The following is a 15,863-nucleotide window of genomic DNA, read 5'->3' as shown; positions in this document are numbered from 1 at the left end:
TATTTTTGTATAAAACCGTCTTACACAAAATCAACTTTAAAATGATAGAGTATCGACCATTTATTTTTTTGACATAGACCTTCCGATTTAGTCCGGCTTCGAGCCGGATATTCATTTATCTTTATTTTGTACTGTTACTCTCTGTTTGACAAAACTACCTGAAAAGGTAGCTGAAACCTGAAAAGGTAACTGAAAATTAAAAAGCTAACTGAAACCTGAAAAGGTAACTGATAAGGTAGCTGCAAATTAGGAGTTGATAAGGTAACTGATTATATAAAAATGTGTTTGGCAAACTAGCTGAAAAGGTAGCTGATTTTGGTAAAATGACGTAAAAGGATATGAACATTATTTAATATTATAGAATAAAGGGGTACAAAATGGAAAATAAGTCATTTCAGGTACCTGATTTCTCTACCTGAGGTAGCATTTCATTTCAGGTAACTTATTTGACCAAATAAGCTACTTGCCAAACACTTGCAAAAAAAATCAGGTAGCTAAAATTTTGGTCAAATAAGTTACTTTGATCAAATAAGTTACCTGAAGTATCATGTCAAACGAAGCTTTATTATTATGTGAGGTATCAATATGACAACTTGACAATATCACTCTAATGTTTGTCTTTAGGCACACAATAAAAAAACCGTTTTGCGATTGTGTAATTAGTAGATGGTCAACACTCAACACTAAGACTACGTTTATGGGTAGGTCTAAGATGGGTTAGGTCTTGAATAAAGACAAAAACATTGAAAAAGAAAAAAGGAAAAATAAAAGAAAAAAGCAAACCTGGTTTGCCAAATGCGTTCTACATGGTCTATTTTGGACCTGTTGGAACGAAATGAAGGACCTGGTCCTTTGATCCACGTGGTAACAAATCATTGGGGGAGGAGAGTTTTTAACTTTACAAAGACAAAGGCATCAGCATTTTTGTTTACAAAAAGTTTTTTTTGTGAAATCTTACTCAAAAAATTGATAATATAATTTTACCAAAATTCATAATTTTTCATGATGTACAATTAGAGACCACATTTGTTATACTTTAGAGCTTATTTTACTTATATTTTTTTTATGCCAATAATCTTCAATAAATAAAAATTAAATTTTTAAAAATCTAAACTTTAACATATATCAAAAGTATTAATTTTAAACTGCACAAAAATAAATTGGTCAAAAATTCGATTATTTGAATTATTTTTTTTATGTTGGTTAAAGCCGGTTAAAGCAGGTCTTGATAAAACAACAAAATCAGGAACTAGGTCTTCTAAATAGATTGAAACGTATATATTAATATTTTAATGCAAGAACTAGGTCTAAGTAGGGCTTCAAGACCAGCTGATAAACATGGTCTTAAACACGAAGGGTTTATCAGACATTGCTTCCAGAAGAAGAAGAAGCTGAGTGCTCCATCCTTGTTTAAGGAGTCCATTTTTGAAATAATGGTCAAAAATAAAATATTTGTCGTTTTGGGTCGGTTTTGAAAATATTTGTCAAAATGGTGTCCACGTAGGCTCGGGATTTTTAGACCTGAAACACGCCACTACTAATGACGTGTTTTGTGAAGGAAACACGCCATTAGTAGTGGCGTGTCTTTACAATAATTTTTTTCCTCAACTGACTGAACTTAAAAAAAAAAAAAAAAAAAAATTTACATAAGACACGCCATTAGGGGTGGCGTGTTTCCCCTCCGAAACCCGCCATTCCCAATGGCGTGTTTGTTTTAGTCCATTTTTTAATGAAGTTTCTTTCCGTACTCATTATAAACACGCCATTGGTAATGGCGTGTTTTAAATCCCGAAAATCGAGCCTACGTGGACACCATTTTGACAAATATTTTCAAAACCGACCCAAAACGACAAATATTTTATTTTTGACCATTATTTCAAAAATGGATTCTTGTTTAAGTTGCATATTCTTATTACTTTGAGGTATACTCACTCTTTTCCATCTTCTGCATTATTCAATAATCTGATTTATTTCTCTTTCAATTTCAATTTCAGTTCTGTTATTAAAATGACAAGTACCACATATTTAATTAGTTAATTTCTTGGTTGAATCTATTTAATTGGATGTTGCTCATTCAAACACATTTCTTTCGCTTCGAAACCGAATCTATGCTGGGCTTGTAGACTTGTAGTTAGTGTTTTGGAGTAGATTGTTCATCCACAGGCAGTGGCGAACCCGGATTTGAACTTAGGGGAAAAACAATTAGAGAAAAATAAATAAAAAGGTCGAACATTTTTATCGGAATTTGTAAACTTTCTATTGCTTGTGGATGATTTCCTCGTTAGCCATCTCGCCCTGTCACTTTTTATTGGAAAGGTTATGAATTTAGTAGGATGATCGCAAATTCTTGTGCAAAACGGTTATACACAATTGTCACCAACTACCATGTTTTTTTTTGTAAGGAGGGCACTTTTTATTGGAAAGGTTTTGAATTTAGTAGTATGATCGCAAATTCTCGTGTAAAATGGTTCTACACAAGTGTTATTGTAAAACCAGGCGTTGTTTTACTTAAATAACTCTACAAAAACAACGTCCACCAACTAACGTGTTTTTTGTAAGGAGGGAACGATTGTTTATTGTAAAACCGTTTTATAGGATATGATATACTCCATAATTTTATTTTCTATTTCTTTACATTATTAGGAATAGTATATTTGGAGGGAAATAGATGGAATAAGGGTGATGGGTAGAGGAAGACTGGATATGATAGAGTTGTGACTTGTGACTTGTGACTTGTGAATGACATATGAATATTGAGGAATTTTGTTGGGAAATTAGGGGTTATAACTTATCTCCTACTTACACTAGGACCACCAATCAACACGTAAATTCAATCGCAAGCCAATTAGCAAAATGACGCCATATTTCGTGTCAATTTATTGTCAAATCCTGCAAGACGGAGGTAAAATCCACCAGCCATTGATCAAAGTGGGTGACCAATCCACAATGATGGAGCTCCTTACTAACTCCCATCCTTGCCACATCATCAATGATAGACCATTAGACCAATCCTCCTTAAAACACTCAACCTTTCTAACAGAACATCTCTTCTACAAAGGTCCTGCTGTTCCGTAAGTAGTTACTACGTCCCAATCATTTGTTTATCTTTTTCTATTCTTTGTGAGAATATTTTAATCAGGTGAACAAATGATTGGCACGGAGGGAGTAGTAGCAGTATAACCGGTTACTTTTCAAAATGCACCTTATTATGGACCAGTTATTAGTGTTAAAAACCAACCAGTGTAAATGCCCTAAGCCCGAAAAGATGATTTTTGATAGAGCGGAGTATAGAAGGCAAATAATGCAAATAATAGTCTCTGACACTGTTTTGTGTTACTGTAGATTTTTCTCACTTTTTTCATTGTGTAGTAGTCTAGTATGTTTGGATGAGCTAAGTTGACATGGAAAATGACATTTTATAGCTTATTTCTTGGACCAGATATTGATCATCATGAACCTAATGCGGAACTGGATAGGTAGTAGTTCTAGCTCTGACGTACGACAAAAGGTGCAGATTTTGAAAAATAATTGGGATTGGTTGTCTGCTCGGGAATGTGATGTTCGTACGGAGCTTGAGAATGCAGAGATTCAGCCGGGAAAGAAAAGGAGAAGAGAAGTCGATGTTTGGTTGAGACACGTTACAGTAAAAAGAACTGAGGTTGAAAGCATCAGTAGTGAAGTTGAAGGACAAGAATTCCTTTTATCTAAATCAGAGCTAAATGGTCGAATTGAAAGAGCTTCTGAAGAGATTAAAGACCTGCTACATCATGGTACGTTCCTAAATGGACTTACTCTGGATGATTTTAGAGGCAAGTCGGTGCCGCTGGTGCTAACAGATCTAATTGGTGAAAGATTTAAAGTGAATGTTGATAGAATACTGTGGTGGCTAACAAATCGTGAGGCGTTCGTAATTGGAGTTTATGGAATGGGAGGTGTGGGGAAAACCACTCTCTTGATGAATATACATAATAAGCTCCTATCTGATTCTACGATTTTTGGCCATGTTTATTGGGTTACTGTCTCACAAGAGTGTAGCCTGTACCGACTCCAACATAAGATTGCAGAAGTAGTTGGAATTGATCTTTCAGCTGAAACAGATGAGAAGAAGAGAGCCGGTATTTTACGTGGTAGACTGGCTATTTTAGGGTCAACTGTACTCTTTCTAGATGATATGTGGAAACACTTCTTGATTGATGAAGTGGGAATTCCACTCGAAGCTGATACGTGCAAGATCATATTAACTTCTCGCTCGTTGGAAATATGTCGAAGAATGGGATGCAATAATGAATCGATTATAAAGGTAGATACCCTACCGGAAAATGAAGCTCAGAAATTGTTTATTGACAGGGTTGAGTCTTATGAGCGACTGTCTGTGAATGTGAAACAAATTGCTGAGCTAGTTATTGACGGATGTGGTGGCTTGCCACTTGCTATCATTACAGTGGCTTGCAGCATGAGAGGTGTTTTTGAAATTCATGAATGGCAAAATGCTCTGGTTGAAATTCAGAAAGCCTCTAATTGGCACGACGACATGGATAATAATATACTTCTGAAATTAAAAGTCAGTTACGATCGCTTGAATGACAGGAATCTACAGCTGTGTTTCTTAAGCTGTGTACTTTACCCAGAAGACTATCCTATATGGAGAGAGACATTGATAGAGCTTTGGATTATGGAGGGACTGTTGGATGAGGTAGAAAACAGGCATGATCAAGTTAACAAAGGACATTCTATTATAAATAAACTGGAGAATGTATGCCTACTACAATCAGTAGCCGGATCTGAGTTATCTGACAGTGATGGTTGTGTAGGGATGCATGATCTGATTCGAGACATGGCAATCTTCATTACACACGACAATCCTCGCTTTATCGTGAAAGCTGGCATGCATCTTGAAGAAGTACCCGGGGAAGAGAATTGGACTGAAGATCTCGTAAAGGTCTCATTGACGGGTAATAAGATACAGGAGATTCCTTGTCAAATGTCCCCTAGATGCTCAAACCTTTCAGTATTATTTCTCCAAAATAATCCTCTGAAGAAAATCCCACACGCATTTTTTATGCATATGACCTCACTTACACTCCTTGATTTATCTGCTACAGGAATTGAGACGCTTCCAGATTCCGTATCTGATCTTGAAAGCCTTAGGCTACTTATGCTTCGATTTTGTGCAGAGCTAGTTTATGTGCCATCACTTTCCAAGCTCACAAAGCTCAAAGTTTTGAATCTTTATGGTACCAAAATTGACGAGGCACCAATGGGGATTGAAGGTTTAAGCTATTTGGAAGAAATAAGTTGTGGATGGAAACCATCTCATCTCAATGCCTTTAACAGATACATAGAATGTCAGCAGTTTCGGCAGTTACGCTACTATGGCTTTTGGCTTCGGGAACCAGGTGAAGACTTTGAGGGGCCATCTAGGATATCAAACAAGGAAGTTGTGATATCAGGGCATGTTTTCAAGGAAGGGGTACTAACTCCTCTACTTCCATATGACATTCAATATCTGCAAATTGACGACTGTGATATAACTGCGGGTGCAAGCTTGGGGAGCGCTATCCCCTCACTTTGTGATGCTATGGAGCTTAAGAATCTGCATATAAGGGAGTGCAAAGGCTTGGAGTACATATCGTCACACTCTAATAGCATCTCTCTGCCTTCCATCTTGACTCCACTTGGAACTGTTGAGTATTTAGAGCTCTTTGGTTTGTGTGGCGCCCTCTGGTACATTTTCTCATCTCAAAACGTTCATAATCGAAAACTGTTCAATAATCAAGAAGTTATTTCCCATCAATATGGTAAAACAGCAGCAATCCCTCCCATATCTCGAATACATCAAAGTCAGCGAATGTGAGGAAATGGAGGAGATATTTATAGGAACTTGTGATCCATCGTTCTCTGATGTTCTTGAGACTATTAATCCCACCAATGCCATCATTTCTCTTCCCAACGTAAGGATATTAAAATTGTTGGATTTGCCAAAGTTGAAGAGTATATATTGCGGGCCGCTCTTGTGCACCTCTCTGCAGAACTTTTGCAAGGAAGAATGTCCAAAGCTGAACCTGGTGCCTCTCACAGGGCCAATTCTATGTGATTCTTTGCCTTCTTCTTTGTCGTCACTCCAAAATAATGAACAATCGTGGCAATGGCTAAAGCAGCACTACCCTCATGATGCACGTCGCCTTCAGAGTTACATGGACATACAGCAGACTGAAAACTATCAAGCTTGAGCTCTACAGGAAGAGTGCATACAGTAATCCTTATGTTTTCATATGTGAGATGTGACTGCATCATGTAAGTTCAATTAAATTATCCCTTTTATTGACAAGTTGTTCTTTGGTTATGGATTATAATGGAATAAATCAAAATGGCTCATTAAAGTGGCTGCGCTTATGTCTTTTGTGAAGCAGCGGTCCTTCAATGCAGTTCTCGACGCAATTTTCATCTTCGGTCATTCGGAAACAACCTCTTTGTGTTGCTAACACAAGGCTAAGGCTGCGTACATCCGACCCCCCGCCATTGGCACTGGGGTAATGTTGTTGTTGTTGTTGTTATTGACAAGTTGTTCTGGGATGACAAGTAATTATGAGTTTCTAAAGTGCTTAAAACATTTTTTATGTCTTGGAACAACCCATTTGATGTAGTTAATATCTTTTTTTACCTGTTACCAATTTATTATTGCATTAGAATAGACTCCGTACATCCGACCCCCTCTTACCCCGCAATTTGCGGGAGCCATTGAGGCAGTGGGGTAATGTTGTTGTTGGTGGTGGTGTTGTTGTCCACAAACTTTTTTTTTTGCATTGTGCCTGAAATTTTCTCCTTTTTTAGCTCAATAGGGTTTACTTTTAATGTCGCCTTTTTGACTCCCTGGTAGTGGAAATGACATGATAGTCAAGCTTCTATTTTTAAATAAATATATCAGAACACTGAGTATGTGCCTCTGCATTTCAGTGAAGCTTCCTGAAGAGCACTCAGTCTGTTTCTGTTAATAGTGTGAAGTGTATCTAACTGACAACTTAAACCATAATTCTTTCTTTTCATTGTCAATTTCTACTGTTTCACTGTACATCACTGCTAGAGGATTTCAAACACCAGGTATATGTGTATATCAGTTTTGTGTTTGTTTGCTGTTACTTTCGTTTTTAGGTAAGATGCATGATAAAAATTGATCAGTTTGTGAATTGTTTTACTGCTGAAACGTGCTTCAATGTTATATTCTAGTCGAGATCTCGTTACATAGTAATGGCTATTACGTCTTATTAAAAAGCCATAAGTAATCACAGTGAATAGAGAAAAAAGTAATGACTCAAACAGTTCATCGGTTAGCCTTACGCATGCTAAAAATAAAGTTCTAGTTCTCTTTTTAACGCCTTTGATATTATTCTGAAGTCAGTTAAACTTGTGTGAATTGATGGGCCTGTTGTCTTACCTGTACTTGTGAGTGGCTATTCCAAGCTAAAGGCGGTTTCCACCATAAGGTGTATAGGCTTTCAAAAACTTGTTAGTGATTGAGTAAGATCATATTTCTTCAATAAATAGTGTTTATTTCAACCTTTATTTGAATACAAGTGTTGTGTTGGAGGGAAGAAGAGGGGAGGGGATAATTTTCCTTCAATCTTTGATACTGAGTATGATGGAAATAGTTTTAATATGGCTTCGAGGAAGGAAAATGGATCCCTTTCCTCTAAATCTCTCCATCCAAACACGGCCTAAAGTCTGAAAGCCAAACAATCCGGTACAAGGTGCCAGAAGTGCAGAACCCCAGAACAGTACTTCATAAATGAAGTGTTTGAACAAACCATTCTTTCTTTATTTCTTTTGGCAGGACAAACATAGGGATATTTGTGGCTAATCTCTCTATTATCATTTATTTTAGGTCCCAATGAAGCGACTGCGAGAATGGCTACATACCGATTCTTTCATGATACCCAAGTTAGAGAACCTTAGAGAGAAAATGAAACTTTTGGCTGCAAGAGAAATGGACGTTCTTACAGAAATTGAAAATGCTGAGATACAGCCAGGAATTAGGAGAAGACAAGAAGTCGTTCATTGGTTGGGTACAATAGAACTAAAACGTACCGAGGTTCAACGCATTGAAAACGAATGCAAAGCATCAAAATCACAGCTCAATGGTTTCATTGAGAGAACTGTGAGGGAAGTCGAATGGTTGATTGAGCAGGGGAGATTTCCGAATGGGCTGACACTTTTTGATTTGAAGAGCAGGGCATTTCCATTTCAAATACTTCCATTGTCTGGCATGAAGTTTCACGAGCATGTTGAAACTATTATGGGATGGTTAGGAGATCCCATATCATGCCCTATTGGCGTGCAAGGGATGGGCGGTGTTGGGAAGACCACACTGTTGAAACAAGTATACAACAAACTGTTGTCAGATCCTGATATGGAAGGGTTGGTTCATTGGGTAACTGTATCACAAGACTTCAGTATTTATAACTTGCAACACAAAGTTGCTCGGGCTATCGGTTTGGACCTTTCTGATGTAGAAGATGAAAATTGCAGAGAAGCTTTGTTGCATGCCTCAATAATGACCATAGGGAAACAAAAGGAAGAAGGGAAAATAAGAACATTTGTGCTGATTCTAGATGATGTGTGGGATCGCTTCATAGTACATAAAATTGGAATCCCACTAGGAACAAACACTTGCAAGGTAATTTCAAATATCAGACCTGGAGAAGAAATTTATTGCAAAATTGTTTTAAGTACCCGTTCAGCAGAAGTTTGTCGAAGTATGGGTTGCAGAAATTTTTACGTTCATGTCAAACCTCTTTCAATGGTTGAGTCTTGGAGGTTGTTTGTCGAGAGACTTCAGAATTTTAAGACACTTCTTCCTGATGTGCAGCAAATAGCATATTTAGTTGCTATGGAATGTGGTTGTCTGCCTTTGGCAATAATCACGATTGCAGTTTGTATGAGAGGGATTTTCAGCAAGGAAGAGTGGCAAAATGCTCTGGATGAGTTGAGAAACCTTAATGGAGGACATCATGACATGGAAAATGATGTGCTCCGGATACTAAAGTTTAGCTATGATCGCCTTAACAATGAACTTTTAAGATGGTGCTTTTTAAGTTGTGTCTTATACCCCGAAGACTGCAATATAGAGAGAACCAGATTAATAAATCTATGGATTATGGAGGGATTATTGGACGATGTGGAAGGCAGGTCAAAGCAGAAAAACAAGGGCCATGCTATTCTAAACAAACTGGAAAATTACTGCTTGTTGGAGTCAACTTTTAATCGACAGGGTTTGAAATGCATAAAACTGCATGATTTGATTAGAGACATGGGTATTTATATCACAAAGAATCATCCTAGTATTATGGCGAAGTCTGGATTTCGTTTGAGTAAAGTACCAAATGAGAAGAACTGGAAAGAAGAACTGGTGAAGGTCATATTAAGCAGGAATAAGATAAGCGAGATACAACCTGGCCTGTCACCCATGACTCCAAAGCTCACGACATTGATGCTTAATCACAATCCTCTGAAGGGAATACCAGAATCATTCTTTGTACACATGAAGGCCCTTACACTTCTTGATTTATCATTTACCGACGTGGTTAGGCTGCCTGAAAGTATTTCCGAGTTGGAAAATCTGAGGGCGCTTTTACTCGGTCATTGTAACCGGCTTGTGTATGTGCCTTCAGTTGCAAAGTTGACTAACCTGAGGGTGCTGGAACTCACAGATGATATGAAGATTGCAGCACCTAAGGGGTTAGAAAGACTGAAGTATCTGGAGAAACTACCCCATTTCATATGGAAGATGTCTGATGTGACTGACTTCAATGCCATAATACAACTTTGGCAATTTGCATTACTAGATCGCTACCAGTTTCGCCTTTATGATGAGGCATATGCAGATCAGTTTCCTCGTCTGACCAATTATTACGTTAAATATCAGATTGTAGTAAATATAATAGGGGGCCAATTCGGAGTGAAGGATCCCAGCCCTCTACTTCCTTGCAACACTGAAGTGGTAGACATCTTTTGCATGACTATAAAAGGGAAGAGAACTCTAACAGATGTTTTGCCTTCATTGGCTGGTCTTACCGAGTTGATTGTGCTGACTGTAGGAGATTGTACAGGGTTGGAATACTTAACGGTTTCAGCAACCAAACAGCAAGATCCCTCTATTAACTCTCAGTTGGAGTCCCTGGAGGAATTAGAGTTAAGTTGGTTGCCTGATTTGAGAGGGATAGTGGAGTTTGGGGGCTACTCCTTTTCACGACTTAAGGAATTGCGTTTGAAGTCCTGTCCAAAGATCAAGGTTGTGTTTTCGCAGAATATGGAGCTTCACCTTCCCAATCTCCGTCTAATTGATGTGACTGACTGTCATGAGGTGGAGGAAATTTTTGAATCCAATAGTAGTACATCTTCATGGTCAGGGGAGATCGTAGGTCATCAAGATACATGTGGTCCCACTTTTTGGCGTTTCAACCCCATTCTTTGTCTCCCTAAGTTAGAAGTAATAAGCTTGGAAGATCTACCAATGTTGCACAGTCTTTATGGTGGGTTACTTGTCTGTACTTCTCTGGGATATGTCAGGACAGTCCAATGTGCGAAGCTGCAACTAGTGTCACTGTCAAGACCTCGGATAAACGATACCTCAGCTTCTACTTTGGCTTCTTTTGCCTTCTCAAATCGTCTTGGTAGGAGCCATTGTATCAGGACTACTGATAAGCTGTATGTAAACGCAGCTTGCTCTATAGATTGACTTACGAGGAGATTATTGTTGAATCAGACTTCATGAATACATAGCATAGCCAGAGGCTTATCGGGAAATTTATTGGGGAGGAAGTAATTGAAACTCAGATGGAATGCCAAAGCGGTCGGAGATTTTGGTTGTCTCTCTAAGACTGTCCAAACCTTGAGGTAATATTGACATTCCCCAACTGTTACACCAAAGTACCAAACCCATTCCCGCTCTCCATAATAAGTTGATGTCCATTCACTCTGTGTGATCTACCAAATTTCAGCTGCATAAATAAAGTGCTGCTGAAGCTCATGTCTTACTTGTCCAACACTCAACAATGGTGCTCAAAACCTTCACTTTCTCATTTCTTATCCTCTTTTTCCTCCCAATTTCCTCGTACGTAACAGCTTTAGCATTACCTTCTGCAGAGAATATATCCGGGTTAGTTCCAGCATTGTTTGTCATTGGAGACTCTTCTGTAGACTGTGGAAACAATAACTTCTTGGGTACATTCGCTCGAGCTGATCATCTTCCTTATGGAAGAGATTTTGATACTCATCAACCTACTGGACGGTTCTCCAATGGCAGGATCCCTGTTGATTTTCTTGGTTTGTAATCCTTGCTTGTTTTTTCTTTTAGATTTTTCGATTGATGGGTCATTGCTTGATTATAATATATTTGGCGAAATTTCATGCATTTTTTAGAATGGTCTCAAATTTGGGGTCGGACAGTCTTGCTTTCAGACAGTATGTTATAAATGCGGCCGATAGTACAAAGGATGACCCTGTAGAAATCAAAACTTTGCAAAGCTGTTGTGGCCCTCAATTCTAATACTATGATTTTAAACATTTTGCTAGTGTTTAGAGCTGTGTGTACATGGAAATATACTAACCTATTTAATTAATTGCTTGAATGCCAGCATTGAAATTAGGGCTTCCGTTCGTGCCAAGTTATCTTGGACTAGTTGGGAGTATTGAGGAAATGATCCATGGAGTGAACTATGCTTCTGCTGGTGCAGGAATCATCTTTGCAAGCAGTACTGATCTGGTAATAAGAATACACTACCTTATCTGAAGTGATCCTCCCTCCGTCCCGATCATTTCTCTACAGGAATGCCTCTAAATACATCAAAGTACCTCCGATTTCTCTCTGACATGATTTCTTGCAGGGTCAGCGCATATCGATGGCTCAGCAAATTCAGCAGCTTACTGACACACTTCAGAGATTCAAAATGGAAATGGGGGAGGATGCCGCTACTAATCTCATCTCTAAATCAATTTTCTACATTTCGATAGGGACTAATGACTACATACATTACTATCTCCTAAATGTATCGGGTGTGCAATCTTCGTTCACTCCCTGGAATTTCAACCATCTTTTGGCAACATCAGTTAAGCAGGGGATCAAGGTAACTGTCTTCACAGAATGCACTGATTTTTTTTTTCTCTGATTGATGGATGCATGTAAACATATACAGTGGAGGCGGACTGGCAGATACTTCTAAATTATTGGGGCGGTGTTGTACTGTTGTGATGTGTTGATGGATGCATTTAAAGTCGTCGACTATGGTTTGATTATGTTCAGATGCTGCTATATTACAGAATTTATATACAGAAGATGCGAGGAAAGTGGTGGTGATGGGATTAGCGCCTATGGGTTGTGCTCCTCACTATCTATGGAGGCACAAAAGCAAGAACGGAGAATGCATCCAAGATATCAACAACATGATAAGGGAGTTCAATTTTATGATGAGATACACGGTTGAACAGCTTAACAAAGAGCTCCCTGACGCGAAGATCATCTTCTGTGATACATATGAAGGTTCCATGAACATATTAGAGAACCATGAAAGTTATGGTAAAGTTTCAAATATTTCACCTCAGAAATTAATTTAGGTTCATGCGTGTTAATGTTGGGAAAAGCCGTACATCCAATCCTCTACCTTATTTGCAAGAGCCCTTGAGGCACTAGGGTAATTATGTTGTTGAAATCTCTTAACAAATTACGAAACTAATTTTGCAGGTTTCCGTGTTACTACTGAAGCGTGTTGTGGATTAGGGAGTTACAAGGGGTGGATTATGTGTCTGTCCCCAGATATGGCTTGTCCGAATGCTTCATCTCACCTGTGGTGGGATCAGTACCATCCAACGGATGCGATAAACGGAGTACTGGCAGATAATGTGTGGTCTGGACTGAATGCCAACATTTGCTATCCTATGAATATGAAAGACATGGTTAGCTGAGACACACAAAATGTACCTTCATACTCATTTGCACTTTGTATAACTGGTAATATAGTTTTCGAGCTTTATAATAAATTTTCGAGTTTTGTTGTAAGTTTATAAGTTTTAATTTAGAATTTCCGAGCTCCTTCACGTAAACATCAAACTCAAAAACATACAAGGAAATGTAACCTCGCTTAATATGCATCTTTTTTCCAGGACCATATTAACTTCTGTACCGAGATCTTAATAGTCAGTTCATTCTTCAGTGTGTAGGCAAGCGAACCAAGGAAACAAGGAAGAAAACCTTCAAAAATTCAATCCCTCAGACACCGGAAAACGAAATATTAGACAAAACCGTGTCTTGCTATTTGTTTATTTGTATAACTAACAAGCAAACACTTCACACAGCCTAATCACCAATATATCTCACAAATCAAGACATCATAAATCCTATCTGAAATAATCTTTCCAGTGGAAATGAAAAAAAAAAAAAAAAAAACAGAAAAAATTTCGTAACATAGCCGGAAATGTATATATCTATTTAGAAAGCTCAAGGTCGGAAGCTGTCGAGTGCCCTGGAATAGCAGATGTAGTAGACTTGAGAGATGATAGCAGTGAAGAAAGTGAAAGCAGCTCCAGCTGCGAAAACACCTTTCCTAAGCGTCTCACAAGCTGGTAGGGGGTTTTCGTAGTATTGCTTGTACTTGGGTCGGTATGCGTTTCTAGCTGAACCCGCTAATAAGCATATCTCAGCTATGAAGAAAGTAAGCCTGAAATAAATAGTTTGTGTCGAACAATCAGATCACTATCTCCCGAATGATACCGTTCTATATCTAGAGCGATACTCATGATCTAGTTAGTTTCCAAGTAAGAAATATGCAAACAATGATTCACATTGACAATAGTAGACCCTCAAGAACGAATATAGGCAGTACACAGTTAATAGCACCGAGTTTCAGACGTTAAACATACCAGCAGACAATGAAAAGAATGACGGCACAAGCCCTTGATCCTCCTGGATTCAGAGCTTTCCCACAGCAGAAGCATCGGCTAGCTACCATCACAATAGCTTGGCTCACCAGAAGACAGAAAAAGGCACCCAGCCCATATCCTGTTGCTATGTCCGAGTCATAAGCGCACCATCTGTAGTCCGCACCTGCATCTCTCGCAACATGGGCCTGTAAAAGAAGCAACCGTTGATATTTTTTTGCAACAAAAGGGTGAAACTTTAGAATCTAGGCTAACCAAAGAACCCCTCGATCCTCATATCCTTAATGACCAGACTCAGACTCAGATAACTCGTTGATACACCAGTAAAGTCATACACTATACAATCAACTGATCAACATTAGTACATTACCCCACTGCGATAGGGGGTCACCTCTTCGTGTGTTAACAGGACATAGGGGGTCATGTACTCATGTCCTGATTAGAGATTTATTGACGACCCCAGTCCGTCCCATTGTAGACGGTAACTATCCGTCTTCAGCTACATGCCTACATGTTCTGATTAGAGATTTGTTGGCGACCCAGTCCGTCTCATTGTAGACAGTCCGTCTTATTGTAGACGGCCACTATCCGTCTAAAGCTGAAGACGGATAGTAGCCCTCTCAAAAAATGCAAGTGGGAGACTGGGAGGGCAAGTGGGGGTATCCATTTCCCACCCACTTGCACTATCCACTTATATTCTGTGAGAGGGGCACTATCCGTTTTCAGCTTTAGACGGATAGTGTCCGTAGAATTTGTGTACATTATAAAGCCAATAATTTTCCCAAATATTAGTATAAACTCCTAATAACAGTCAAAACATTTTGTTAAAAGCTTCCGCAATACCTCATTTATTGATAGTAATAAACGAGTGTTTAACCAATCAAAGCATTGTTTCACATTCCGTCTTATTCTATAATTTGTGTAAAAGCTTGATTATTCCAAATGTTCAAAGTAGATCCATCAACTGCAACAAAATTAGGACTAAACCCAAAATGTACCCTTCAACTAAAAGCACTAATCAATAAATTCAACAAACTAATAACTGTAATAGATTCCTCAATCTACTATAAATTCTAAATCTTTTAATCAAAAACACATATTATTACTAGATCTAATAAAAACAAGCTCAAAAACTCGAGTCTGGATCCTCAGTCCCATTTTCCGTGTCTTATTTTATGTCCCATTACCTCCTCATATGGGACACGGAAGTGGGACAGAGAATCCGCTCTTCTAACAAACCCACTAACTAAAAATGCAGTTCAGATCATCTGTCCCATTATCGTGTCTCATCTTGTGTCTCATTGCCTTAATATATTGACACCTCATCCTTAGATAATATCCACATATTTATTTTTAATATTTATTGCTAATGTGTCGAATGGAGAGATAATGGGACACAAGATGCGACACGAGACAAGGGGATCCGGACTTCTAAAAATGGGTATTAATCAAATCAATAAAACAAACAAAACCCATTAATTAAAATCAAATAATAAAGCTAATTTCAAATTAAATTACTATAATTAACAAATACTTGTATAACAAAACCCAATAAAAATAATCAAGAAAGCAAGAAATTAAGAAAATAAAGAAAAGATGGATACTTTATGGCGTCTTTGTTCAGCAGCAACGGCAAGACCAAAAGCAATGATATCAAGGATCAAAATGGAGGCAATAACAAGCTTGGAAGCCATTAATGGAGGAATTTAGAGCTCTAAAAAATTCAATTTGAATAAAGTTGTAGTATACAAGATCTGGACTTTTGGGAATTGTAAGGTGTGAAATTGTGAATAAAGTGAGTTTAATTAATAAAGAAGAGTAATATTAAAGGGAGGAAGGTGAAGTGGGTTCAAAGCATAAACTACTACAAGTAATGAAGTCTGAAGTATGAACTACTGGTATTACAGTAGGACTGCGTAACTGTCGGGAGAGAGAAT

General features: G+C 38.1%; 4 protein-coding genes across 4 annotated transcripts; 3 read left to right on the top strand and 1 right to left on the bottom strand.

Annotated features, from left to right (window-relative positions):
• Positions 1-3,451: 3,451 nt before the first annotated feature.
• On the top strand, positions 3,452-5,854 carry LOC141646955 (disease resistance protein At4g27190-like). The gene has a single exon (XM_074454966.1). The coding sequence runs from the start codon at positions 3,452-3,454 to the stop codon at positions 5,852-5,854; it is 2,403 nt and encodes an 800-aa protein (XP_074311067.1).
• A 114-nt stretch (positions 5,855-5,968) lies between these two features.
• LOC141646954 (putative disease resistance protein At1g61300) lies at positions 5,969-11,228 on the top strand. The gene is made up of 4 exons (XM_074454965.1): positions 5,969-6,294; positions 7,880-10,890; positions 10,995-11,051; positions 11,140-11,228. Exon 2 carries the CDS (start codon positions 7,886-7,888, stop codon positions 10,730-10,732), a length of 2,847 nt encoding a protein of 948 aa, XP_074311066.1. The 5' UTR covers positions 5,969-6,294; positions 7,880-7,885; the 3' UTR covers positions 10,733-10,890; positions 10,995-11,051; positions 11,140-11,228.
• Positions 10,954-13,156, top strand: LOC141646956 (GDSL esterase/lipase At5g08460-like). The gene is made up of 5 exons (XM_074454967.1): positions 10,954-11,319; positions 11,631-11,758; positions 11,880-12,119; positions 12,313-12,568; positions 12,734-13,156. The coding sequence occupies exons 1-5, from the start codon at positions 11,049-11,051 to the stop codon at positions 12,952-12,954; spliced, it is 1,116 nt and encodes a 371-aa protein (XP_074311068.1). The 5' UTR covers positions 10,954-11,048; the 3' UTR covers positions 12,955-13,156.
• A 124-nt stretch (positions 13,157-13,280) lies between these two features.
• Positions 13,281-15,863, bottom strand: LOC141646957 (uncharacterized). The gene is made up of 3 exons (XM_074454968.1): positions 15,531-15,863; positions 13,909-14,114; positions 13,281-13,706 (listed from the first exon to the last, which is right to left on the bottom strand). Exons 1-3 carry the CDS (start codon positions 15,618-15,620, stop codon positions 13,487-13,489), a joined length of 516 nt encoding a protein of 171 aa, XP_074311069.1. The 5' UTR covers positions 15,621-15,863; the 3' UTR covers positions 13,281-13,486.

The sequence above is a fragment of the Silene latifolia genome, chromosome 3, assembly GCF_048544455.1.
Source record: "Silene latifolia isolate original U9 population chromosome 3, ASM4854445v1, whole genome shotgun sequence".
Classification (NCBI taxonomy): domain Eukaryota; kingdom Viridiplantae; phylum Streptophyta; class Magnoliopsida; order Caryophyllales; family Caryophyllaceae; genus Silene; species Silene latifolia.
The sequence above is the reverse complement of the archived record's forward strand: the minus strand, read 5'-3'. Positions and strand labels throughout refer to the sequence as shown.